General features: G+C 39.4%; 4 protein-coding genes and 1 long non-coding RNA gene across 10 annotated transcripts in view; 1 reads left to right on the top strand and 4 right to left on the bottom strand.

Moving 5' to 3' along the window:
* LOC124349445 (endocuticle structural glycoprotein ABD-4-like) overlaps nucleotides 1-24,961 on the bottom strand; it is a 152,525-nt gene that overhangs the window by 70,659 nt on the left and 56,905 nt on the right. The gene's annotated exons all lie outside the window — the stretch shown is intronic.
* On the bottom strand, nucleotides 441-8,102 carry LOC124350248. The gene is made up of 14 exons (XR_006920576.1): nucleotides 8,042-8,102; nucleotides 7,771-7,818; nucleotides 7,611-7,690; nucleotides 7,374-7,505; nucleotides 5,407-6,031; nucleotides 4,727-4,824; nucleotides 3,996-4,159; nucleotides 3,775-3,915; nucleotides 2,759-2,886; nucleotides 2,198-2,272; nucleotides 2,043-2,143; nucleotides 1,537-1,923; nucleotides 1,379-1,460; nucleotides 441-1,272 (listed from the first exon to the last, which is right to left on the bottom strand). It is a non-coding gene; the product is annotated as an uncharacterized LOC124350248 (long non-coding RNA).
* On the top strand, nucleotides 3,187-4,720 carry LOC124349952 (TATA-box-binding protein-like). The gene is made up of 6 exons (XM_046800912.1): nucleotides 3,187-3,695; nucleotides 3,750-3,925; nucleotides 3,981-4,224; nucleotides 4,287-4,393; nucleotides 4,467-4,561; nucleotides 4,623-4,720. The coding sequence occupies exons 1-6, from the start codon at nucleotides 3,474-3,476 to the stop codon at nucleotides 4,697-4,699; spliced, it is 921 nt and encodes a 306-aa protein (XP_046656868.1). The 5' UTR covers nucleotides 3,187-3,473; the 3' UTR covers nucleotides 4,700-4,720.
* On the bottom strand, nucleotides 8,357-18,643 carry LOC124344419. Of its 6 annotated transcripts, XM_046797959.1 has the most exons (10): nucleotides 18,447-18,643; nucleotides 18,252-18,376; nucleotides 18,129-18,182; nucleotides 17,859-17,996; nucleotides 17,648-17,772; nucleotides 13,600-13,675; nucleotides 9,559-13,518; nucleotides 9,288-9,495; nucleotides 8,723-9,227; nucleotides 8,357-8,654 (listed from the first exon to the last, which is right to left on the bottom strand). In XM_046797959.1, the coding sequence occupies exons 7-10, from the start codon at nucleotides 12,211-12,213 to the stop codon at nucleotides 8,483-8,485; spliced, it is 3,540 nt and encodes a 1,179-aa protein (XP_046653915.1). In that variant the 5' UTR covers nucleotides 12,214-13,518; nucleotides 13,600-13,675; nucleotides 17,648-17,772; nucleotides 17,859-17,996; nucleotides 18,129-18,182; nucleotides 18,252-18,376; nucleotides 18,447-18,643; the 3' UTR covers nucleotides 8,357-8,482. The 6 variants fall into 6 exon arrangements, with proteins under 6 accessions (XP_046653915.1, XP_046653922.1, XP_046653930.1 ...); XM_046797966.1 differs by lacking the exon at nucleotides 18,129-18,182 and having other exon boundaries at nucleotides 18,276-18,376; XM_046797974.1 differs by lacking the exons at nucleotides 18,129-18,182; nucleotides 18,252-18,376.
* LOC124344464 lies at nucleotides 18,770-24,547 on the bottom strand. The gene is made up of 7 exons (XM_046798018.1): nucleotides 24,449-24,547; nucleotides 24,033-24,122; nucleotides 23,838-23,953; nucleotides 20,032-22,896; nucleotides 19,761-19,968; nucleotides 19,195-19,699; nucleotides 18,770-19,128 (listed from the first exon to the last, which is right to left on the bottom strand). Exons 4-7 carry the CDS (start codon nucleotides 22,669-22,671, stop codon nucleotides 18,957-18,959), a joined length of 3,525 nt encoding a protein of 1,174 aa, XP_046653974.1. The 5' UTR covers nucleotides 22,672-22,896; nucleotides 23,838-23,953; nucleotides 24,033-24,122; nucleotides 24,449-24,547; the 3' UTR covers nucleotides 18,770-18,956.

The following is a 24,961-nucleotide window of genomic DNA, read 5'->3' as shown; positions in this document are numbered from 1 at the left end:
CCCTTTTCAGCACGGACTTGTCAGCAATGGCAAGTCCAACCTTGGTCATAGATCCTTCAGACGTGGCGCGTAGAGTAGTAGAGAGTACAACCCACGGGTTGTATGGTGTGGCAGCCAACGGGTTAATTAAGTGTATGTTTGTATGTATGTGTATGTGACTTTAAAATGTGGTGGAATTGTGGGTGGAGGTGGGACAACAAAGCAATTCCTCTTAATGTGTTTGTTCATTGTGTCTTAAATTATCCAACAGAATATTTGACATGTTAGAAATTAGTTTTCAATGTATTTCTAAGACAAGTTCCAAATGAATAAAAAAAAAATCCTAAGTAGAGCGATTGAAATAAACAAGTAAAATAGACAAGATTCAAAACAAATTCAGAAAACGTCGCGATGTTTTACGGGTACTTGGATAGAAGGTGTTAAGAAATCGTAAGAGATGATTATTCGCATTAAAAATTTTATTTTCTCCGGTTTGGTCATTTAAAATTAACGATCAATTTCAATTAACAATAATTATTAAGATGTAACAAAATCTGAACATAAAACATTTTAAATCTCAGACTCCTTGTAGTAGGCAGGAAGTGTAGGTTGTGGCGTAATGTGCAAGTCCCTTAATGTTGCAGTAATTCGGGGCAGAGTAATACTTCGGTGTAGTAGGTCGGAGAAGCGGAAGCAGTGGTTTTATACTCAGTACCTTGTAGTTAACAGAGCTTCAGTGTAGTAGCCTGGAGCAGCGTAGATTGTGGTGTAGTAGTTAGGGTCAACGTAGTAAGATGGAGCAGCCGCTGGGCAGAAAGTAGGTGCTGGGTAGTACTTGACCGGCTCAGTTGCAAGTGTGTAGCTAGGGGCAGGGTAGTATTGTGGGGCCTCGGTGTAGTAGCTGGTAGCAGAGAATACTTGGAAGCCTTGGTGTAGTCAGCTTGGGCAGCATACGTAGTCGTGTAGTACTCCGGTGATGTGTTTTTGTAGTGCTTGGGATCCTCTGTGTACTAGTGTGCCTCGGTGATGTAATAAACTGGAGCCTCGGTCTAGTAGCTGGGAGAGGAGTAACGTTAGGTGGCCTCGAGGTAGTAAGTTGGAGCAGCGTAGGTTGTAGGGTAGTCGACTAGTCGTCCAATGCCTTGGTGTAGTAACTGGTTGTCATCCTTGTCTTGTGGTTAGGCGACGGCGCTGCGATTCGGCATCTGTCATAGTCAGGAGACATCGGTACACAAGTGGTCGACTCAGCCATAAACGATACAACAGTCGACAGCAGCACGACGCCATAACTCACTACACAATAAATAATGGGAACATAAATATTGAATTATATCTAGGATATTACTTGGAAAAAATTTTAACTGACACAAAACTCCGTGTAGAACAACCGAATGTTTACCTTAGATTAAGAATTGGAAGAATACAGTGGTCGACCCGCTTAAGCGATAGGACCCTCAACAGCAACACGACACCAAAATTAACTAAAAATAAATAGAATTGAAAATTTCAGTTATAAATGATTAATTAACAATCATAAAAAATGTAGAATATTCAAACCATGGAAAACACAGCATATGATTGCGAACTGGTTGTGACTTGATGGTGTAGTACGTCGGAACTTTAGTGTTGTAGTTGGGGGCAGCTTAGGTTGTCGTGTAACACTCGGGAGCATTGGTGGTGTAGTTAACAGGAGCCTCTGTTAGGTAGTAGCTCGGAGTAGAGTCATACTTGGGTTCTTCGGTGTAGTAAACTAGGGCAGCGAACGTGGTGGTTTAATATTCGGCCTTTTCGGTGTAGTACTTGGGAGCATCAGTAGTAAATGATCGTAGCGTTGTGGCTGGTAGAGACTCAGCTCAAAGACCCTGTCATCAGAGGACCATCGACTGAATCCTGGCACAACACAGGCAGATACAACATCCAGCAGCAGCACGACGCCATAGTTAACTAGACGGTAAACGATTTGAAAATTAAATATTATTCAATAATAACTGGCACATTGGTCAATAGAAAAAATGTGGAATGAATCACAATTCTATGTTTTAAAACAAAGCAAGAGTAATAACCCATATCAGCGAATTGGTATTACGACGAAGAATACAGTTGGTGCAGTTGTTACCGTGTGGGAGATGCTCACTCGACTGATCTCTGTAGCCTTTCCTCTCTCCTTTTATACAACTTTTTCTCACCCTTTCTCAAGCCTTGCGGAAATTCTACCTACTTGATAATGATGCAACACGTTTCTTTCTCACCCAACCTCCATCGCATGACAGTTTTACGTATTTTTCGCTGTGACCTTCAACCAAATTCATAGGAAAAGGTACTTGTCGATAATTTCCGATTTTACTTCCCTGTCCTTACCTCCTATGACCTTCAACAAAATTCATAGGAAATCATATTGATCGCTTATTTTCTAATCTCCTATTTGTTGTTAAATAGTTGATAAAAATTGTGTTTCCAAAACCGTTATGATCTACGACAACTGAACTCTACAACAGTAATTGAAAATGATTTATAAACACCTAAATCAATGTTACATGTTGAAACTTTGAATGTAACAAGAAATATATGAATTTAAAAAGTGAATTTAGAGTGACTTTTGTGACTTGACTTGTGACTAACTCCACCATCAATTTAAAAAAAAGAGAATAAAGAAGACTACGTATGGCATTTGGTGTGCAGTACCAGGTAACACATTCTTAGCTATTAGGCGTCACTTTTACAAGTCACCACTCGTTTTCAAGTGTCGATGCCGTACGTAAATAATTAAATTGGCACTTACCTACTATTAAATAAAACGGGAAATCTTGATGATGTCGGCCTGTCGACGACCGCATGCCGATTGATGACGTTCCACTGTCGATAGCTTCAGAGGAAAAGCACGTGCTAGGGGTCGGTCCAATTGGTAGTCTCTGATTAACGAATGAAAATTTTATCAATTAACGTGTGCGAAACATCCAAAAGGGCAAAATAAACGAAGACACCGTATGTTCACAAAAAGGGGTGAATGGTAAAAATAATTCAAATTTTCTCAGAGCCTTTTTTTCTTTTGTTTTGGCAGTTTTGTGTTAAAACTAAACAAAAGAAATGAAATCTTGACGTATCAGGAATAAGTTGGATAACGAAATCAAACATTTAATGGAAAGATTTGGTCACTTGTCAAATGAAATTTCCTATTTCCTAGAGACGACCCATGAGGTGGTGGCTGTAATTAAAAACTCGTTACAAAAAAAGAAAAAAAAAAAGAAATGACCTTATTTTCCCTTCTTCCCAAATTTTGAAAGGCCTTTCTTGAACTTGAACGGCGAAAAGATCCCACCCCTCTTGGCCACAAAATCCTTTTCTCGAGAAAAATGGATAACGAGAATTTCGTGTAAGCGATTGCAGTTGCAAAAGAAAAAAGGCCAGTTGTTCGCAGTGACCCGTACGCAGCAGATAGAATTCTACTCGCTCCAATTTTGTTTCTGTGTTGTTTCAATTGTAAGCAAGGCGATAAGATGGAATCGAGCCCTGGGTTCAGCATTCCTTCTATTGGCACTCCACTTTATCAACCGGAAGAAGACCAGCAGTTTTTAATGAGTAACAGTTCCGTTCCAACAACCCAACAACAGCAAAATGCTTTCGTTCCACCCCACCAACAAATCAGCACTGGGTCACAAAACGTTTACAGTTTGCAAGGATTCACACCCCAGCACATGTTACAACCTCCTTCTACTTCGGTAATCAATTTAGCACTACGAGTCGACCACTTAACATATTAAACTATTGCTCAGGTTCTTCAACAAGCTTTAATGTCACCTGCTCCAAATCGAAGATCAAGTGCAGTTAATGCAGGTTCGCCCATGTCACAAGGAACCCCGGAAGGTGGAATATTTGGTCCTAGAACAATCGCTCCGGCGACACCCTACACACCAGCGTCTGCTGGTTCCGGAATTGTTCCTACGTTACAGTAAAGCAAAACCATTTCATGAATAAGGAAAAGTTAATTAAACAAGATTTTTAAGGAATATTGTTTCTACCGTCAATCTGGGATGCAAGTTGGACCTGAAACAAATTGCATTGCACGCACGCAATGCAGAGTACAACCCCAAACGATTCGCGGCCGTGATTATGCGAATCCGTGAGCCTAGGACGACAGCTCTCATTTTCAGTTCCGGGAAAATGGTGTGCACGGGAGCAAAATCTGAAGAAGAATCAAGATTAGCATCCAGAAAATACGCTAGAATCATCCAAAAACTTAACTTTCCAGTAATAAGACCCACCCACGTAAATAACAGAATCATATAAGAACTCTTTTAAAATTATTGAAGGCAAAATTTACGGAATTCAAAATTCAAAATATAGTTGGCAGCTGTGACGTCAAGTTTCCTATTCGTCTAGAAGCCATCAGTTTAGCTCATGGGGATAGATTTTGCAGGTGTGACAGATTATTAACAATCTTGGGTTGAAAAAGACTTATGCAATAAACCTTCCAATTCTAATTTTAACAGTTACGAAGCCGAAATCTTCCCAGGTCTCATTTACAAAATGAAACAACCTAAACTAGTGTTGCTCATTTTCTGTTCAGGAAAAATCGTTCTTACTGGTAAGTTAACGAAGTAATCGTTTTTTGTTAAAAAATTAAATTCAAAATTCGCTTCTACTAGGCGCCAAAGTTCGCCAAGACATCTACGATGGATTTACCAACATTTACCCAATCTTAAGGAATTTTAAGAAGACATAACATCTGTGGAAAAGAAACTGAACGTACTTGGGTTTTATTAAGTTTCTGCAATGTTGATTTCATTCCCATTACCGTGCAGTAGGGTAATCCTGGTGTACGTCACATTCGCATTTCGTTGTTCTTTCCTAGAAAAAGAAAATGCAGACATTAGAAATAATTTAATTGTTTAAATTCTGTACTTAATCTTAATCCAATGTTTAAAACAGCCGGGAACCGAAGATGGGAAATACAACAATTTTATTGAATGGTGAGTGCGAAAGGAATAACTATTCATTGAAATGCCGTTGAGTGACGATACAAATAGTCGAAGGGAAGTTACCGGTTGCGCTCAACCATGATTGATTGGAACATGCAAATAGACATCAAGGCTTAAATCTTTATCGAGATTGAATAGGGTTGAATTTAAATGTTCAATTTTACTAAATCCGTTAGATGACCAGACTAATGACTAGTTTCTGTTCTTCTACAATTAGCTAAAGAAATTAAATTTGTAAATGGATTTTACCTGATGGATGTGAATGATCGCAAAAAAAAATATATTCAATCAAAGAAATATTAGAAAATTATTTGGTTACGTCGGCACGGTCTTAACAACGTGTCGTGTCTAGAGGGAATGGATATCAATTAGGAAATTGCCTGGATATTATTGTGATCATGTCAACATGGTCTTAAAAAAACGTGGGTTAAACTTTCAAACGGATTCTCACTTAGCGTGCCATCTCCAAAGTGATGCAAACTCCAAAGGATCAGTCGTCGCCATCATCTGCCGCCAAGGTATCAATCTCTATCGGACGATAATCGGGTATTCCATCCACTTCATTAATAATTAAATCCAATCAAAATTAAATCAAACAATTGAACAATGAACGTTGAGGGGAAAATTAACTCCTTAAATTTACAGAAGGATTCCCCTGGATGCCTTTCCTCCTGTGGTCTAGGCGGCGAAAAACAAATAGGGGCTAGCATAGACGTTGAATTAATCCCGTCCCCACCTGTTTAAAAGGCTCAAATCTGCACAATATTAGTACCGAGAGTCAGGGGTCTGTAGATTCACTTGGAGATTCGGGAGGACAATCTCAAGTAATCACAGTCTGCACACTGTGTTGGTTTGGTACAAGCAGTTGAAATATACGGTAACTTGTGTTTCGTCTCATGGACTCGGCGGTGGGACCTTCAGGTTTGCTTGCAAACGTGTTGTAAAATCCGACAGACTCAAGCGAAAGTGACAGTCCTTGAGAACAGTGACAACACCCATCCCTGATGGCAAGGGGAAAATCCACCGAAACCCATTCGGTAATCCGGAAGGATCCGGGTATGTCTTCAGAAATCGCCCTACATAAGCCAAATGTAAGACGTTATTGACATCACATAATGCAAACTCCACCTGGGTGGAGCATATTTATTTTTCGAAATAATAAATTGAAAAATTAACATGTCGTAATACAGCCTTTTCTCATTAACTATAGGCTATATAATTACTTACAGCCTTACAGGTTCGGAATTCGGATCAGCGTTAGTCAACAGTAAATAATGGAAATTTTATAAGAAATATTGGGTGGTAAATTTTTTTAATTTCCCACAACTGATCCTGACAGAACGACGAAACTTGTCAATTTTGCGGCAATAATAATTTAATGGAGTAGCTTTAACCGAGTTCGAGTTTGTCTTCCATTTTTTAATCTTGCCGCCATAGACGACTGATCTCAAGAACCGTAAAGGATCAAGACTGGCCCCCGATAGAGCCCAAAAGTTTCCTGCTAATGCCAATGAGACAGCTACTTCGAAAGAGCAATGTGGGGAGTTTTTAATGAAGAGGATTTAACACCGTTTCGTTAACAAACTACAGGTTGCCATGCGCTCCATATTCAAGTGGGCATTTTTACATGACTTTCACGACGCTTTGATTGTAAGAAACGGTGAAATAAATAACACTGCTGCAGGGTTCTACCCTATAAACGCATTGCGGGTAACGCCAAATTGATACGTTTGATTAATATCCCTGCAGTTATACAGGAAGAAATAAAGTAGCCACAAGCGATATAGCCCCTTCCTTAATTCAAAATCTTCCAACCTTGGCGATTAAATTTCTTTCTAGGTTTGTTACAAGAAAACTTGAACGAAAAGAATAACCTAAGGCATTTTTGAATAAACTTTTCGAATTCACATGTAAGGTACATCACGGACACGTTGACGTACCTTACATAAATAACTTTCTGCATCGGGTGAATGCAAAAATAACTGAGTGTCATTTTAAGTTACCAGCAACGTGGATAAAAAGTTAAGAAATAGTTGTCTGAATAACAATTTCAGTAGTAAAACTGAGAATGAATCGTTATCTTGTTCACTGTACACGCCCATTAACTGTCTTCTTAGCAATTAGGAGTCGTCTAGAACCGCTGACGCTGCTACTTTCTCAAATAAAATCTGACTAAAGCTAATGAACGGCAAAACGACTGCAAGGTATTTGAGTATGCCTAGTGGCTTCAACCACAGTTATCCTCGTGTTAATGGGCGATCAAACCTTGATTCTGAATAAAATTATTATAGGCTCGGTAAAAATCGGGGAGAATCCGCAACACAGTTATACAAAAGAATTTTTAATTAAAAGAGAAAAGTATAAGGCAATATTATCGCACGAAAATTTTAAACCAAAGAAAAACATATGTTCACTAACCTTGGAGAATACAGAATAGATGCTCAAATATGACATGAATTTGTTTTGCCAAATTTAAACCGATGAAGACACTGCCAAGCCTAGTATCATAGCTAGGGTGAAGTCAAGCAGTGTGTGGTATCCTCATTTAATCTGTAAAAACAAAAAAACTAGATTAATTCTTTCACGTGGCAGTAAGGCATTTCCTCAAAACAACTTTTTAATAAGCAGTCTACAGACAATTAGATAGAAACCAACATGATGGCAGCTAACAAAGTTCGGGTAGAGCACACTATCTTGACAATCCTTCTTCACCAGAGAACAAATGTAAATCCTACCTGCACAAGAAAATGCAAACAAATGTGCTTAATGAAATAAAACTAAATAAAATAATCAGACCAAAATCAAAGTAACATACAAACAACCTGCAGACTTTCTGGATCCTTCCGCAGTATCGGCAAAGCTTCTTGAAATAAAAGAAACAAACCAAATAATTAGCAAACATCAATGATGTGAACTTTCTTTCACAAGAATTTTTTTACTCTACAACCATGCTACAACCATTCGACTGAACTCCAAGACTGGTTATCACTAATCAAATATGCACTTTGCACACACATGTAGGCCTACACAGTAACAATGACAAACTGACGACGTAGAATACTAATCACAGTTCATTTTTAAATTACAATAACACCTTCGACAGAATCAAATTTGATTTCAAGTCTAGAGTCGGCGAGTCGCAGACTCTTAACTTAACTTAACTTAACACCTAACAGAAGCCTGAGAACGTGAGGTGAGGTGATAAAGGAAAAAGAAATGGCGGCCATCTTGAATTATTCCGTCCCCATAGTCCCGCAATTTAGGGCACCCTTCCTTCGACAGTATTACGCCAATATTTGTTTTCTTTTGTTTGGAAAAAGGAAACACCTGATTCTGCGAATAAGGATCGAATACTAAAGTAAAAATAAACCAATTTAATAAAAATAAATACATATTGCAAAATAGAGAATAACGTGGAAACTACAGAGTAACTGACACTTTATTACACAAATTTTTTACATCCAATCAGACAAATTTTTATTCCTTAGATGAAACCAAAATCAAAACACCTACTGACGCAATGAAAATCAAAATAAAGGTCGGCATTGTCCAGTTGCTTCGTTAAAACGAGTCGAAGGTCCACATTTCGCCGCTCGACTGTCACCAACACACGAGCCCGAGGCCGTCAAGAAAGTGCCAGCTGGGCAAGAAACTAACGGACGCACCGGAGGACGTGTCCCTCCAGAACCGGAACCAGACCTGAATCCATACAAAATGTAAATGAAACAGAATAAACCTAATTAACTTAAAAAATGTAACTGACTTACACTAAAGGATTGGCGCATTTGAAATTATTGCCTAGTCGCGTTCCAGTGCGACAAGGATGAAGGAGTGAACCAGGTAAGGAACTGGGCAATTGAAGAATTCCCGCATTGTCTTGTCTCTCGATTGACTCCATTAATTTGCTTCTTTGCAATAAACTGATGCTGATTAAGTACTTGATCCATCCAATTCGTTCACTGATGTAATCCTGCGAATACAATTCCCTGTTTTCTGCAGCATCGACCAGTTCGTTTTGTTGAGATGGAGAAGATTCAGGAGAGAAAGGATCCACTACGCACTGCAATTGTCGTTTGAATATGTCGTAACCCAACAATTGAGTGGATGAACAAGGTCCGCGTGAACCCAAAGCGAAACAAGTTCCTTTCTCATCCGGAACCAACTGCTGGAATCGTCCGTCATCGCCTTCATTAATCGACAGACATTCAAGTGGTTCGCAATTCAGTCGACCGTCCTCAGTTATAACCAACACTTGGCGATTTGGGCAGGAACCTAAAAATCAATGTGTGTTGTAATTAAGGCAAAATGGATTCATATTGAATTAGAAATTACCTTGAGAGAATAATGAAACGCAATCGTCTTTGGTGCTGTCTGGAAACGGATATTGTCCGATGGGACAATCGCAAATCGGATCTCCGTAGGCCGTGTAATAAAGACGTCGACCTCCTTGACATTCAAGTGGATCGTTGACGTCATGGCAGAGGCCAGTCCGGCCAACGAAAACTCTTTCTTCCTCACAGAGACGAAGAGTGCATCCACCCTATAATTAAAAGACGAAAAATTCATTTGAACTTTGAACAAATTTTATAAATCCAAAACTTACCTGTAATGAAATGGGGTTGACTGTAACCCACTGAGTTTGATTACAAGGTCCTCTGCTGAAAATGGGATGACTACTTCCGTCAGGAAATCGAATGGAACTGTCACCACTTCCGTCATCCGGAAAACTTAATCCGACAACTGGAATAGGTAAATTATTTGCGGGGGTTTGATTAGAGATTTGAGCTGATTGTTGATTATTATTATTATTGTTGTTGTTGATAGTGTCATTGTTGTTTTGTTGGTTGGTGCTGGCGTCGACTACAGCTGCCACTGCAATTCCGGCTGCTACACCTCCGCCAACTCCAACGCCGATTGCGGCAACTCTTCCAGCCGCCAAAATAGTCGACGAGGCGATACTGCAATCGACTAGTAACTTTTCACAATCTTTGTTATTGACAGACAGTACTGAAAAAGTGCCCCAGTCCAATGAATCGGGACCTATTAAATATTGACTGGCTTCGAAAACGGAAGTTCGAGTGCAGTAACTGCAACCACCACCACATGGTTGCTCAGATGCCAAGCAGGTTGTAGAACAACAGTCGGTAAAAACCCCTAAAATATTACACGCGCATACAGCCGCTTGTCGCCCGGATAATTTTAAAAATGTCGGGACACTTAATATTTCTTCCATCGAACTTTCAATGCTAGGTGGGCCAAGCGAAGTGTGTTGGTCGAATTCACTTGTCTGCATGTCGCTCAATTTTGTTTCAAATTCATTCTGTTTTCTTTCTTTAGTTAATGTCATTCTCTTTCTTCGTTTTCGTCTGGCATCTGGTACGTATGGATAATCACCATATTCTTCGTATGTTGCATTATCCACTTGGCTATGTTTAGCCTTAATTACGGCAATTCCAACAGCTCCAGCGGCCAATCCGACCGACAAGGCAGCCACATCTGCCGCCGGTTGTCTTGCCTTGGCCAAAGTATCAACTGCATTGCATTGGCTCTCGAGTATTTCACATCTTTCTTCGTCGATTTGCGAAAACGTTCTGGTTAAAATGGTGGAAAGAAGTTGTGGATCTTCTATACCATTATAAGAACAATATAACCGTGAACCAGATAAAAAGGAATAAACGGCCATGAAAGTGGTGGTCCGGTAGCAGGTTCGCGAGCCGGAACACAACGTCTCGCTATTTGTGCAAGTTGTGCTACAAGCTCGTCCTATCGTCTCCGCTGATGGACTTGGGTCATCGCAAGTACAACCAGTGATATCCTCATCTTCTTGTCGTCCACTGAATAAACTAAAGAGATTATTTTTGGGAAACCTTTTCAAATTCTTTTCTTCAACGATTGAACTTTCCAGGAATGATTCGATTTCATCAAAGAAAGATTTTGAATTCATCTGGGAATCAAAATATTTTAATTTCTTTGCTGTGCGTCCTGTATAAGTTTGATGCAAACGCTCGTCTTCATTTCTAGTTCTATTATTTATATAATTTGCGGCGATTAAAAGTTTAGCAGCTGCTCCCATTCCGGACGATAAAGCCGCAGCGGCCAGTCCAGCAGCAGCGCCAATTTTGGCCACAGCGCCGATGGCGGACGATGCGATGCAATCGGCTGTCAACTTCTCGCAATCTTTGTTATTAACGGACAGAAATGTTTGTGTTGTTAGTTCGCTGTTGCTTCCGGTTGGATACAAAAAGGCGTTGAAAACGGATGTCCTGGTACAAAAATGATTACCGCAAAGTCGTTTGGATGACAGGCAAGTGGTTGTACATTCTTGAACGAATAATAACGGAATGCTGACGCTACAGCTACATGTTCCTTTTGCTGGTTGTGCTACTCTTCTCAGTGCAAAACCAAACAAACTACGGGGCATGACATCAAATTTCTCATCGATTGGAACCATCGAACTTTTCAAATGTTCGAAATAACTTCTGGATTTTCGATACAACTTTTTTGAATATTCTGGTTCTTGATAATATTCGTCATATTCTTCCTCTTCTTCTTCCTCTTCTTCATTATTACTCTTCTTGTCCTTTGAAATCCCAATCGACAAGGCGATGGCGCCCCCTGTACCTAATGCGCCGATTACTTTCGCTTGCGTCGATGCGGATTTCGCGATGCATTTGCTTTCAAGCAATTCACAATCTAATTCGTCAATTTGTACCTTCTGGGTGGTGCTTACAAATGATATGGGAAATGTCTCTTGTCCTAGAAATTGTTCTCCAGTAAAAAGGAAATAAAGAGCCGAAAAAGTCGTTGTTCGGGTACAAGTCTGGCCATAACACAATGTCTCCGACGTCAAGCAAGTCGTGGAGCAAATTCGTCCTATTGTTACTCCTTGCGGATTGGGATCTGAGCAAGTGCATCCCGTCTGTCCCGTGCTAGGTATCTCTACAGCAAGATTATTAAGTAAACTCAGCCACAGTTTCGGTGGGAAGATTTTCAATTCGCTTTCGGATGGTGGGGCAATCGAACTTTCTAATGGAGGCAACACTTTGTCGACACTCAATTTCCCCTTTTTTCTCCAATTATACGAGAATACCTTTCCTAGTCGCTGTTTCCATGAAAATTTGTCAGGGGATAATTTTAATGATCTTTCGGATGGACGGTGATCGCTCTGAAAAGGTTCACTAGTGATTTTGGTAATAAAGGTCAATGGAAACAGTAACAGAATACAAATCAAAAGTTTGGGGTAGCAGGTGATATCCATTGTGCCTAAGACTCTAGTTCTACCGTTCAACTGAAATGGAATCCAACACTTTACGCAATCTCCACTCAACTTTTCGTGTCGGTAACAGACAGATGACTATCGCAAGTTGTCCTTGTTTGGCGCCTATTTGTAGTTGGCGGTATACAGTAGTTACGACGCGTTTAAGATACCTTATGCCTGCGAGCCATTACTTATGCCGTCTCACCCTTAAGGCCTTTTTTCGGGATGCCTTATTAAAGTTATTATCATTCGAAAAAGAAAATTGGACGAGTTAAACACATGACTACAGTACATCAAATAAAAAAAGATGTGTTAGTCCATCCAGCTCAAACGATCTTTTCCTATAGCAAAAAAAGCATTCGTATTTTATGCGCTAAAACAGTAAAACTAAAATTACAACTAGGTCTGTATGTAGAGGTGTTGTAATTTTAGTTTTACTATCGAACCGATGGGTTGTAATATTGAAATCTGTTTGAAATGGTCAACCTCAATGAGTTTTTTTCTTTTTTTACGTAACATGCAGGAGTAAACATCTCGTAGGCTACAAACCATTCCCATTTCTCGTTAAAATAAGACGGCCAAACTGTTTTTTTTTAAATGCGCGCGTGCACCCCTATTGTTGGCGTAAATCACTCACAGCACCGGCAGGTAAGTGTGCCCTCGGGAGTCTACGGTTTCGGATGTATGCTACAAAAATGACCATACGCGCCCTGTTACCTTTTGTTTAATTCTTTTAAAAAAGAAACAGTGATGTGGACAACGTCCGCTTTATGGCACATATGCATTTTCTGTCTCACCACTTTTTTTCTAGTAATGATAGCTTTGTTTCTATGCACTGCTGTGATTGCGGGATATTTATCCTAGTATGACTGGAGGGAATGAACAAAGACTCGCCCACCTCTACTGCTATTTACCATGTCCTATTTTCTTTGAAAGAATATCAAAATATCACGTGGGCTAAAAATAAACTTAGACCATTATTATGTTGAGAAATTACGAGTAAAACCGGAAAAAGACGGCACATAAATCTCGAATAGAGTTTCAAAGGAATATAGGGAGCTGGAAAAAAATGTGGCATCGTAAATTTATAGCTGCCTCAATTAAAACGAGAAAATGAAATTCCTTGCACCTGCACCGCCAGGGTCGGCAGCTTTCTTAGGCATCCACCGCATTTACGAGAAATAAATAACACCACTTTACTTTTGCCCACTGCTACGCTGATCTAATAAAAACGAACTGAATGGACCATTCAGTTGCTGTGCACGTAAGTTTGTTCAACTCGTTCGTTGTGGAGTCGTTTAGTTCCTAGAAAAGATAAATAACCGACAAAAGATATAGTTATTAGCTCAAAATGCACGGTCGGCAGCCTTTTAATTCGTTTTATACCTTCTCGTACAATAGTTCCGCATTTTGCATTAGCAGGAGACTCTAGAAACGAAATGTTTCCGTTAGAAGATCGTGTCTAAGAAAAGAAAAGAAATACTCCATTAAATTTCATGACGCAATTATTGAACCTAACTTAGCCTAAAAACATCTTCACCGTGGGCAAATATTATCTGCCAAGATTTTAAAATTAGTTGTCACATGCCAAAATTCTGGCGGCAAATAAAACACTTAATTGTGTGAACAGAGTGGGTGAGTCGGATAGAGCGTGTCTCTATCATCAGACCACATCGTGGCCTGAGTTCGACTCTCAAAGATAACATGGTTGGTTCACCATCCATCCATCAGACGGCGCCACTGAAATTGAAAACCCTGCAAATCTACCTCACAAAATGACCGAGAGTCTAGGGGGCTTGATTAAACTGAGATTGAGGAGGGGATAATCTCGTAGTAATCTCGTCCAGACTAGCTGTATGTTGATTTGGTACAATCCGATGCAAGTCGGAATGTGCTTAGATCCCCTGTCCTCGGAGGTGGGTCCCTTTCAGGTTTGCTTGCAAACCTGAATAGAAAATCAAACAGGCTCAGGTGAAATACCCTGAGATACAGTGAATACCCATCCCTGATGGCAAAGGGAAAATCCACCGATCTACCCCATCGGTAATTCCGGAAGGATCCGGATGCGTTCAGAAATCGCCCTACATCAGCCAATGTGGGACGTTATTAAAATTACACTTTTATCTAATCAAAATTAACACAGATAATGATAAATCAACATGCATTGATGCTAGCGAGTACGTCAAGTTGAAATTTATGTTTAATTATAGTCTTCGTCCCACAATAACATCCTAACGCCCGTAGTTACAGCCTACCATTTTATGTTGACTGACAATATTTTCAAATTAAAACACGAAAAAGGAAAAAATATAACCAAATAATCTCTTACAGACACAGAAACAAAATTTCCAAGATTTAACTGAATATTCTTCCTCCCATTTATAAAAATGACTTCAATAAAATTTTGAAAAAGTGCGTTTTTCGCCAGGCGGTCAAAAATCAAGCGAATTGGTTCACTCGAAAACAAAAGTAATCCGAACAGAAAATTCCGATCGAAAGAGGTTCAACAATGTGGTTGAAAAGGCTAAGAAATAATCGTCGAAGCAAATTTGAGTCGTAAAATGTGGTACTACATGAAAGAATAAGCAATAACTGAGAATGAATGGCTTTCTGGTTCACTTTAACACGCCCGTTAACTGCCGTTTACTGCCTCCTTAACAACAGTGGTCTAGAACAACCGGACTGTTGATTTCTCAAATAAATCTACCTAAGGCTATTATGAAGGATGAAATTTCTGTGCGGTATTTGAGTATCCCGTGTGGTTTCACAGTTATTTCGTGTAAATGGGAAATTTTAAAAACTTAATAATTGGTATAAAATCAACACGAAGGAAATTTAATTGAAAAATCGGATGAAGAAAAAATCAGTTTACCACAAAAATACCCAAGTTTGCTGAACTCTTCAGTCCATGGGTTGCCACCCAGCGGCGATCGCAAAAGAGATTGCGACCGCGATTCTCAAGTGAAATCATCACGATCGCGAATGTGTTTTGTCTGTTGATCGGGATCAAGATCGCGCCTAAATTTTTTCCCCACAAATATGTTCATAATTTGTGCAATTGTTTAATTTAATTTTGATATCCTGGATTTCATTTCATTCAAACAAAAATACTTCGGAAATAACTGCCAAACATGTCAAAATTCTGGCGGCAAATAAAACAAACTTTAATGTGAACAGAGTGGGTGAGTCGGAAAGGGCGTGGCTTTTACATCAGAACACATCGAGCAGCGAGTTCGATTCCCAAAAAGAACAAAGTTGATTTACCACCCAACCATCAGGCGGCGCCACGGAAATTGTGTAAAAAGCCCAAAACTGCGTCACAAAACTACCGAGTGTCTAGGGGGCTTGATTTAACTGAGATTGCGATCTCAAAATTATCACGGCCAGACTAGCTGTATGTTGATTTGGTACAGTCTGATGAAAATCTAATTGTGCTTGGACCCCCTGTCCTCGGAGGCGGGTCCGTCAGGTTTGCTTGAAAACCTGAATACAGAAAATCCAACAATTTCAGGTGAAATACCCTGAGAAATCAGTGAAAATACCCCTCCCTGATGGCAAAGGGAAAATCCACCGAAACTCCTTCGGTAATTCCGGAAGGATCCGGATGCGTTCAGAAATCGCCCTACTAGCCAAATGTAAGACGTTATTTTCTTATTTTAAAAAATCAAAATCCATATATAATAAAAGAACAAGCTTTTGGGGGAGGAGCCTGTGTCTGTGTCAACAATGTGTCAACACAGGCTCCTCCCCCAAAATGGGACATGCCCAAACATGCCCAACACCAGATGTCGTCGCCGTGATGACGCAACAACCAGCATCACCACCAGATGTCTATAGCATCGCAGTGATGACGAAATCTTCAAGTAAGGTATACTGGGCAGATTTCCCACGAAAAAAATCTATTACGGGCAGATGATTAAGCTAACAAAAGTGAATAACAAAACAGTCCGACTTTACGCTAGACAAAAGTTCCCCGGATTTGAACGGGGCTCAGGTTACTCGTTGTTAAATTAATTCAAATTATTCAAGTTTTATTATTCAAGTTTAGAGTTGTCGAAGGAAACAGACTTTGATTTCGTTCGAAAAATATTTCGGTAAGTAAGTTCTGCTAAAAGATGGAAATTTTGCAAAGAATGAGTAAACAGCAGAGCGCAGAGACGATATAATCCAGACTTCTAAAATTCGTTTAAACACAAACTAAAAAAAACGTACTAGGTTTAATTGATATTTTTGGAGCAGCTATCATTCACACACAAAATTTAAACGAAAAATTTTGAGAGTAGCGAAGTTTAAGAACTGAATGAATCTATCTGGATCACTCGCAAAACAAACAAATTCGAAGTAACTTTCCGTTTGAAAGAGGTGCAACAACGAGCGTGAGAAGTAAACAAAAAATAATCGTTTAAGTAATTCTAGATGGCATGAGAAAGAACGGACAATAACTTTAGTACGAATGGTTTCCTTTTCCACATAACAGTTTAAAAGCCCGTTAACCGCTTTAGCGGCAAACAGGTGTCTTCTAGAACAGCCGACCGAGGATACTACTAGCTTTCGATAATAAATCTTTCCTGTAAGTAATAGAACAAAAAAACTGGAGTATTTGAGTATTCGAAATGAAATTACAGTTAACCTTGTGAAACTGGGCAATCACAAATTTCATTTGGAATAAAATAACTAGAAAATTGCTGTAGCCTACCATTTTGCAGGGAATCGGGGGGAAATATCTGATCACTGTGAGTAACAGTATTTTCAAATTCAAACACAGACAAAAAAAAAAGAAATGGAAAATAATCAAATTATTTCTTTCAGAAACAGTGGGGAAAAAATATGTCCAAGATTTAACTGCAAATATTTTTCCATCCATTTCCAAAAATTACCTCAATGAAAATTATTAACACCGGTATTAAGTTATGCGGTAAAAAATCAAGCGCATTAGTACTCGAAAACAAACTAAAACCTGAACAGAAAAATTCCGATCGAAAGAGGTTGAATAATGTGGTTGAAAAGTTAAGAAATAATGATCAAAGTCATTCAAGTGGTGAAATGTGGTATACTACGTGAAAAAATAAGCAATAACTGAGTATGAATGGCTTTCTGGTTCACTTTACACGCCCGTTAACTGTCTTCTCAGCAACTAGCAGTTGTCTAAACAACTCCCCCCTACTGCTGTATTCTCAAATAAATCTGCCTAAAGCTATTATGAAGGATAAAATTACTGTGCGGTGTTTGAGTATCCGGTGTGATTTTTACAGTTATTTTAGTGTAAATGGGCAATAAAAAACTTTATAATTGGTACAAAATCGGTAAAATTCAGGAAGATTTCGCAACACGTAAATTGAATAAAATATCGGAGTTTCACAAGCGACCTCTTAATTAAAGGAAATTTTCTTAAGGAAATAATTTCTCAAGCAATAGGAAGCACATGCTCACAGACCTGAGGGAAGTGATGTTCAATGTCGAAAACTTTCCTTATCCAATTTTGATCCAGTGAAAAATTTAGGACCATGCCAAGCATCTTCCAAAGTCCAGACTTGAAGTGTATAATAGCAATACTTGAATCTGTTTAAACCAAAATAAAAGATTAATTCATTCACAAGATAAATAATGCAAATATTTAAAAAAAAACTGTATTAGTGCAGTCTTACCAGATAGAAACAACACTACATGATGGCAGCTACCAGCTGTTTGAGTCGACAGAAATAGTTTGGGATCAGAGTTGGACATGGGTTGTGGTACTAGTAGTAAGTTTTGGGTCGGCTACTCTTCTTCACTGGAAAACAAACCTACCCAAGCAAATACAATACTAAAATAAGTTAAATCCAATCAAGTGAAATAATGTCATTCTGTAACATTCCAGTGTCTGCATATTGTCTGAAATAAACAAGTGAAAATATGTCCAATCTTTCACTGTGCACCTTTTTCTACAAGATTAGGGCCTAGTGTGCTCTCGATCAGGTGATTTACTGACACTGGTTGAAAAATAATAAAAGCACACTGTTACAGCCAGTAAGATGCAAAAGAGAACTACTGCAACATACACTGATAAAAAAGGGTATCTTAACTATCTTTGGACCTATACATATTCAACACACGTGTGTTGAATCTGTATCTGATGTACATCAAATTTTATCAGAAAAAATTGTAGAATAGAATGGATTTCCACCTATGGAAGCACAATCAAAACCTATATCAAACTGACTGTTACACAGCTAATAATTACGATAAAAACTCACGATTTGACCTTCAACAGATCGAAAAATATTTGAAGCTTTGTATCGAAAACCACTTGAATTTTCCGAATGTTGCTCGGAGTCCACACGGCAGACGACTACTGACAAAAAGACAAAAGGATCAAAGGAAAAGAAACGGCAGCCATTTTGGATTATTTCCTTCCCCCTACCCCCGATTTTAGGATACCCTTCCTTCGCCAGTATTACGTCACGACATCTTTTACAAATGTGGGCACCAGTTGGCGATTTACGTTGTGTCAGAGGAAACTTTAAACAAATTAAATTATTTTAAATTTCTTGATAAATAAAAATGAAGAATGGAAATGAAAGTTTGATTTCTCATCCTTTTATTTCCATGATTTGTTGATTGTGTGAAAAAGGATCCAGGGACACCACAACCGAGTAATCAACACATTCCATTCATCCAATTAAACAATCCTCATCAGAGAAAATAAAATAAAATTAACTTCCACCACCTCCGTGAGTACGAATCAGAATAAATAATAAAACCGACTAAAATAAAGATCGACACTGCCCAGTTGCTTCGTTAAAACGAGTCGAAGGTCCGCAACTGGCCGCTCGACTGTCATCAACGCACGAACCCGATGCCGTCAAGTAACTGTCAGTCGGACAAGTGACTAATGGAGGCACCGGAGGAAGAGACCCTCCAGAACCGGAATCAGACCTGAATCCATGAAAAATTTAAATGAAACAAAATAAACCTAATTAAATTCAAGAAGATGTAACTCACACTAAAGGATTGGCGCATTTGAAATTATTGTCACTCCGAGCTCCAGTCCGACAAGGTTGAAGGAGTGAATCGGGTAAGGAACTGGGCAATTGAAGAATTCCTGCAGTGTCTTGTCTCTCAATTGGCTCCATCAATTTGCTTTTTTGCAATAAACTGATGCTGATTAAATATTCGATCCATCCAATTCGTTCACTGATGTAATCTTGCGAATACAATTGCCTGTTTTCTGCAGCATCGACCAGTTCGTTTTGTTGAGATGCTGTAGATTCAGGAGAGAAAGGATCGACAACACACTGCAATTTTCGTTTGAATATGTCGTAACCCAACAGTTGAGTGGATGAACAAGGTCCGCGTGAACCCAAAGCGAAACAAGTTCCTTTTTCATCCGGAACTAACTGCTGGAATCGGCCGTCATCTCCTCCATTAATCGACTGACATTCGAGGGGTTCGCAACTCAGTCGACCGTCCTCAGTTATAACCAACACTTGGCGATTTGGGCAGGGACCTTCGAATCAATCAAATAATGCGCTTAGAGCAAAATGGATTAATATAGAATTAGAAATTACCTCGAGAGAATAATGAAACGCAATCGTCTTTGGTGCTGTCTGGAAACGGATATTGTCCGATTGGACAATCGCATATTGGATCTCCATAGGCCGTGTAATAAAGACGTCGACCTCCTTGACATTCAAGTGGATCGTTGACGTCATGGCAGAGGCCAGTCCGGCCAACGAAAACTCTGTCTTCCTCACAGAGACGAAGAGTGCATCCACCCTATAATTAAAAGACGAAAAATTCATTTGAACTTTGAACAAATTTTATAAATCCAAAACTTACCTGTAATGAAATGGGGTCGACTGTAACCCAATGAGTTTGATTACAAGGTCCTCTGCTGAAAATTGGATGAATATTTCCGTCAGGAAATCGAATGGAACTGTCACCACTTCCGTCATCCGGAAAACTTAATCCGACAACTGGAATCGGTAAATTATTTGCGGGGGTTTGATTAGCGATTTGAGCTGATTGTTGAATATTATTATTATTATTGTTGTTGTTTTGTTGGTTATTATTGGCGACGACCACAGCTGCCACTGCAATTCCGGCCGCTAAACCTCCGGCAACTCCAACGGCGATTGCGGCATCTCTTCCCGCCGCCACCATAGTTGACGATGAGATACTGCAATCGACTAGCAACTTTTCGCAATCTTTATTATTGACAGACAGAAATGAATAAGTGCCAAAGATCGTCGACTCTGGGCCCATTAAATATTTGCTGGCCTCATAAACGGAAGTTCGAGTACAGTATCCACCAGCACACGGTTGCTCAGACGACAAGCAGGTAGTTGTACAACTCGTCTGAAAAACACCAACAAGAGTACACGAGCAATCTGCCGCTTGTCGCCCAGCAAATTTTAAAAATGTCGGGACATTCAATATTTCTTCCATGGAACTCTCAATAATAGGCGGGGTCAGCGAAGCGTTGTGTTGGTCGAATTCACTTGTTTGCAGGTTAGTCGATATTTCAATTCCGTTCTGATTTTGTCCTTTGACTGATGACATTCTTTGTCTTCCTTTTCGTATAGCATAAGGACTTCGTACGTATGGATAATTACCATATTCTTCGTATGTTGCATTGTCCACTTGGCTATGTTTAGCCTTAATTATGGCAATTCCAATAAGTCCAGCGGCCAATCCGACCGACAAGGCAGCCACGTCTGCCGCCGGTTGCCTTGCCTTGGCCAAAGTATCAACTGCATTGCATTGGCTCTCGAGAATTTCACATCTTTCTTCGTCGATTTGTGAAAAAGTTCTGGTTAAAATGGTGGAAATGGGTAATATTTCGGTGTCAAACACTGGATCATAAAAAAAAAATCGCGAACCAGTAAAAAGCGAATAAACAGCCATGAAGGTGGTGGTCCGGTAACAGGATCGAGAGCCGGAACACAACGTCTCTCTGTTTGTGCAAGTTGTGCTACAAGCTCGTCCTATCGTCCCCGCTGTTGGACTTGGATCATCGCAAGTACATTTTTTACATTCATCGTATTCATCCCGTCCACCAAATAAACTAAAGAGATTATTTTGGGGAAACCTTTCCAAATTCTTTTCTTCAACGATTGAACTTTCCAGGAATGGTCCGATTTCATAAAATAAAGATTTTGATTTCAGTAAAGAATCAAAATATTTTAATTTCTTCGATGTGCGACTGGTATTATTAGAATGCAAGCCATCACTTTCCTTCGCTGTTACATTGCTTTTGTTACTTGAAGTTATGAAAAGTTTAGCGGCTGCTCCCATTCCAGATGATAAAGCCGCAGCAGCCAGTCCAGCAGCAGCGCCAATTTTGGCCACAGCGCCGATGGCGGACGATGCGATGCAATCGGCAGTTAATTTCTCGCAATCTTTGTTATTAACGGACAGAAATGTTTGTGTTGTTAGTTCGCTATTGCTTCCGGTTGGATACAGGAAAGCGTTGAAAACGGATGTACGGGTGCAAAAATGATTGCCGCAAAGTCGTTTGGATGACAGGCAAGTCGTTGAACATTCTTGCTGGAATCGTAACGGAATGCTGACGCTACAGCTGCAAGTTCCTTCCGCTGGCTGTGCTATTCTTCTCAGTGCAAGACCCAACAAACTACGGGGCATCTCATCGAATTGCTCATCGATTGGAACCATCGAACTTTTCAAATTTTCGAAATAACTTTTGGGTTTCCGATACAACTTTTTTGAATATTCTGGTTCTTGATAATATTCGTCATATTCTTCCTCTTCTTCTTCCTCCTCTTCATTTGGTTTAGTTTTCTTGTCCTTTGAAATCCCAACCGACAAGGCGATGGCAGCCCCTGTACCTAATGCGCCGATTACTTTCGCTTGCGTCGATGCGGATTTTGCGATGCATTTGCTTTCGAGCAATTCACAATCTAATTCGTCAATTTGTACCTTCTGGGTGGTACTTACATGTGATAAGGTGATTGTATCTTGTCCTAGAATTTGTTCTCCAGTAAATAGGGAATAAAGAATCGACAAAGTAGTCGAACGAGTGCAGGTTTGCAATTTACACCACGTCTCCGGTTTCAAACAAGTCGTCGAGCAAACGCGTCCAAAAGTTGCTCCTTGCGGGTTAGGATCAGTGCAAGTGCATCCCTTAGTGGTCGCTACTTGTAGATTATTAAATAAACTCAGCCACAGTTTTGGTGGTAGGATTTTCAATTCGCTTTCAGATGATGGAACGATCGAACTTTCCAACGGAGGTAAGATTTCCTCGACACTCCATTTCCGCACTTTCAATTGATGAGGTGTTGATATCTTTCCCAGTCGTTGTTTCCATGGATTGTCGATAACGTCGGTGGATAATTTGAGTGATGCTTCGGACGAAAGGCGGTGGATTCGAATAGGGTCACTAGTGATATTGGAAATAAAGGCCAATGGAAAGAGCAAGAGAATACAAATTAAAATTCTAGGATCGCAGGTAACATCCATTATGCCTAAGAATCCGTTCAACCTGAAGTTTTGTTCGCCACGTTACACGCAATCTCCGCTACACTTTTCGTTTCAGTAACAGACAGATGACTGTCGCGAGTTGTCGGGGTTTGTCGTCTACTTGTAGTCGGTGGTACAGAACTGACAGAGCGTTATTGGTATGACTTATGCCTTCGAGACATGCTTTAATGTCTCACTTACGGGCCTCTTTCAGGATGCGGATGCCTTTTAAAATTCGAAAAAACAAAATTGCTGTACGAATGAAAGAATATTAATTACATCTAGTCCATTTAAATCAGGACATTTGAGTTGATTTCACTTACCTAAGCGATACGAGTGCTAATATTATATAAGTCCCTTTAAAAGGCTTAGCTGAAATTTGAAACTACTGAACCGATGGCCGATTTATAGTGAAAATTCTATTCCAAATCGACCAAATCCAACGAGTTTATTTTCCCCCGAACGGTTGACACGCTGGAGTAAACATTTCGTACTATACACAATTACCATATACCATTACACAATTTCTCGTGAAATTCAGGTAAAAGTACAAGGCCAAGAATGTAATAAGTAATTAAGTATTGTTCATTTTATGTAACGTGACTCGGCGTCAGCAGGTGGTTGCCCTCCGGAGTCGTACAATGCGCAACAAAATGGATTCTGTTACCCTTGTTCACTTTAAAATAGAAACAGTGGACAACGTCCGCGTTATGGCGACTAACACATTTCTGGTTTCACCATTACGTCTCTAGTAATGATGGCTTTGTTTGTATTCACTGCCGTGATTGAAGGAAATAGAAATTCTAAGAATGGGAGAAATCAACAAAGAATCGGCTACCTCAACTACTTTTTGACACAATCTAATATTCTTTGAAGAATTCAAAATTATCTAAAAACTAACCTCCAACATTTCTTTATGTGATCAAGTTAAAAATATAGGAGTAAAAACGGAAAAACACGGCACATAAATCTCGAATAAAATTTTCAAGGAATAAAATTTCGGAAATGCCTGACGCCGTTAATTTTTAGCTGCCGCACTTTCAGAATAACGAGGAAAAGAAATTTCGCCTTCCTTGCACCTGCGCTACTGTCAAAGTCAGCAGTTTTGTTATGCATCCGTCACCAAAACGAAGCGTCATTTAAAAGAAATAAATAAGTCCACTTACTTTACCGATGCCGACTGCAACCCCGGATCTAATAAAACGAACGCTGTTTTTACTGCTCGTCTCTTGCGTGCATGTTTGTTCAAGTCGCCCAGAGTTGTATAGTTCGCGGACAAGATCTAGCCGACAAAAGATAAAAGTTATCAGTTTCACGTAATGTATAACGGTGCGGTAGCAGATTAATTCGTATTTGTATACCTCCGCTGGGTCCAACAGTTCTGAATAGTTCCGCTTTGGCATTAATAGGTTATACGTTAGAAACGAAATGTTTCCGGTGGAAGAGCGTGTCTAAAAAAATAAATAGAAAATGGTACAACATTAAATTGGTAATAGGTCGTAAAGTCAACAGAAGAAGCAGGATCCATTTCCCTGTTTCCTGGCTTTACTTAATTGGAGGCCCACTTCTAGAAAACATGTTTACCATAGGCCATTGGTGGGTGTAAAACCTCATGATTGAGAGAATGTAAGTTCCTAACAACCACTTATTTGGCAAACTCCTACTTGAATGAATTCAGAGTTGAGATATCAATCTTATAATTTTCATGATACAAATAAATATAAAGAGTTTGACTAACTTCTAAACTAAAAGGCAGTGCAGGTTCAAACTTGCATACCTGGCAGAATAGCCGTTTAAAACAACAAGAATTATCCATGTTCAGATTAAAGAATCTGTGGTAAAACAGGTCACTGAGTCAAGCATCAACACAGAACAATCTAAAATGAAAATAATAATTTAAAAGTAATGCATACTTATGTGTGTTTGATAACATTTAGGTCTTATCTGCGATTAGGCAAAATCCAACACTTCAGTGCATAAACTGTTGATAGAGGTCATCCCAGGTACAAGTTAGTTGCAAGTTGAGGCGGAGTTGAGGTAATTTTGGAAACCTTGAGTACACTCAAGAGAATGAGAAGACAATAAGTAAAATAACCTTACAGCAACTGCATTGCTTGTACTAAAAATAGAAAGTAAATATGTCCTTCTATATGATTTTTCAATTTTACAATAAAAATGACTGAAAATGCTGTGAAACAGTAGCACGTTGCTGTAATTTTGGTAAGCAGATGATAACCACAGACGGAGGTATATATTTGCGATCGTCGAAATGAAATTATTAACAAAAGAG

This window comes from Daphnia pulicaria, chromosome 1, assembly GCF_021234035.1.
Source record: "Daphnia pulicaria isolate SC F1-1A chromosome 1, SC_F0-13Bv2, whole genome shotgun sequence".
Classification (NCBI taxonomy): domain Eukaryota; kingdom Metazoa; phylum Arthropoda; class Branchiopoda; order Diplostraca; family Daphniidae; genus Daphnia; species Daphnia pulicaria.
Note: the sequence above shows the minus strand (reverse complement) of the source record. Positions and strands in the feature narration are given on the sequence as shown.

Bases quoted from the DNA above. Each gene is read 5' to 3' on its own strand.
- LOC124344464 (XM_046798018.1), bottom strand. From the start codon at position 22,671: ATGGATGTTACCTGCGATCCTAGAATTTTAATTTGTATTCTCTTGCTC. The intron at 19,969-20,031 runs GTAAGTTTTGGA...TTTTAATTATAG, and splicing joins TCGACCCCATTTCATTACAG to GGTGGATGCACTCTTCGTCT. The intron at 19,129-19,194 runs GTGAGTTACATC...TCATGGATTCAG, and splicing joins AAATGCGCCAATCCTTTAGT to GTCTGATTCCGGTTCTGGAG.
- LOC124349952 (XM_046800912.1), top strand. From the start codon at position 3,474: ATGGAATCGAGCCCTGGGTTCAGCATTCCTTCTATTGGCACTCCACTT. The intron at 3,696-3,749 runs GTAATCAATTTA...ACTATTGCTCAG, and splicing joins TACAACCTCCTTCTACTTCG to GTTCTTCAACAAGCTTTAAT. The intron at 4,225-4,286 runs GTAATAAGACCC...AAATTATTGAAG, and splicing joins TCCAAAAACTTAACTTTCCA to GCAAAATTTACGGAATTCAA.
- LOC124344419 (XM_046797959.1), bottom strand. From the start codon at position 12,213: ATGGATATCACCTGCTACCCCAAACTTTTGATTTGTATTCTGTTACTG. The intron at 9,228-9,287 runs GTAATTTCTAAT...ATTGATTTTTAG, and splicing joins CGTTTCATTATTCTCTCAAG to GTTCCTGCCCAAATCGCCAA. The intron at 8,655-8,722 runs GTAAGTCAGTTA...GTATGGATTCAG, and splicing joins AAATGCGCCAATCCTTTAGT to GTCTGGTTCCGGTTCTGGAG.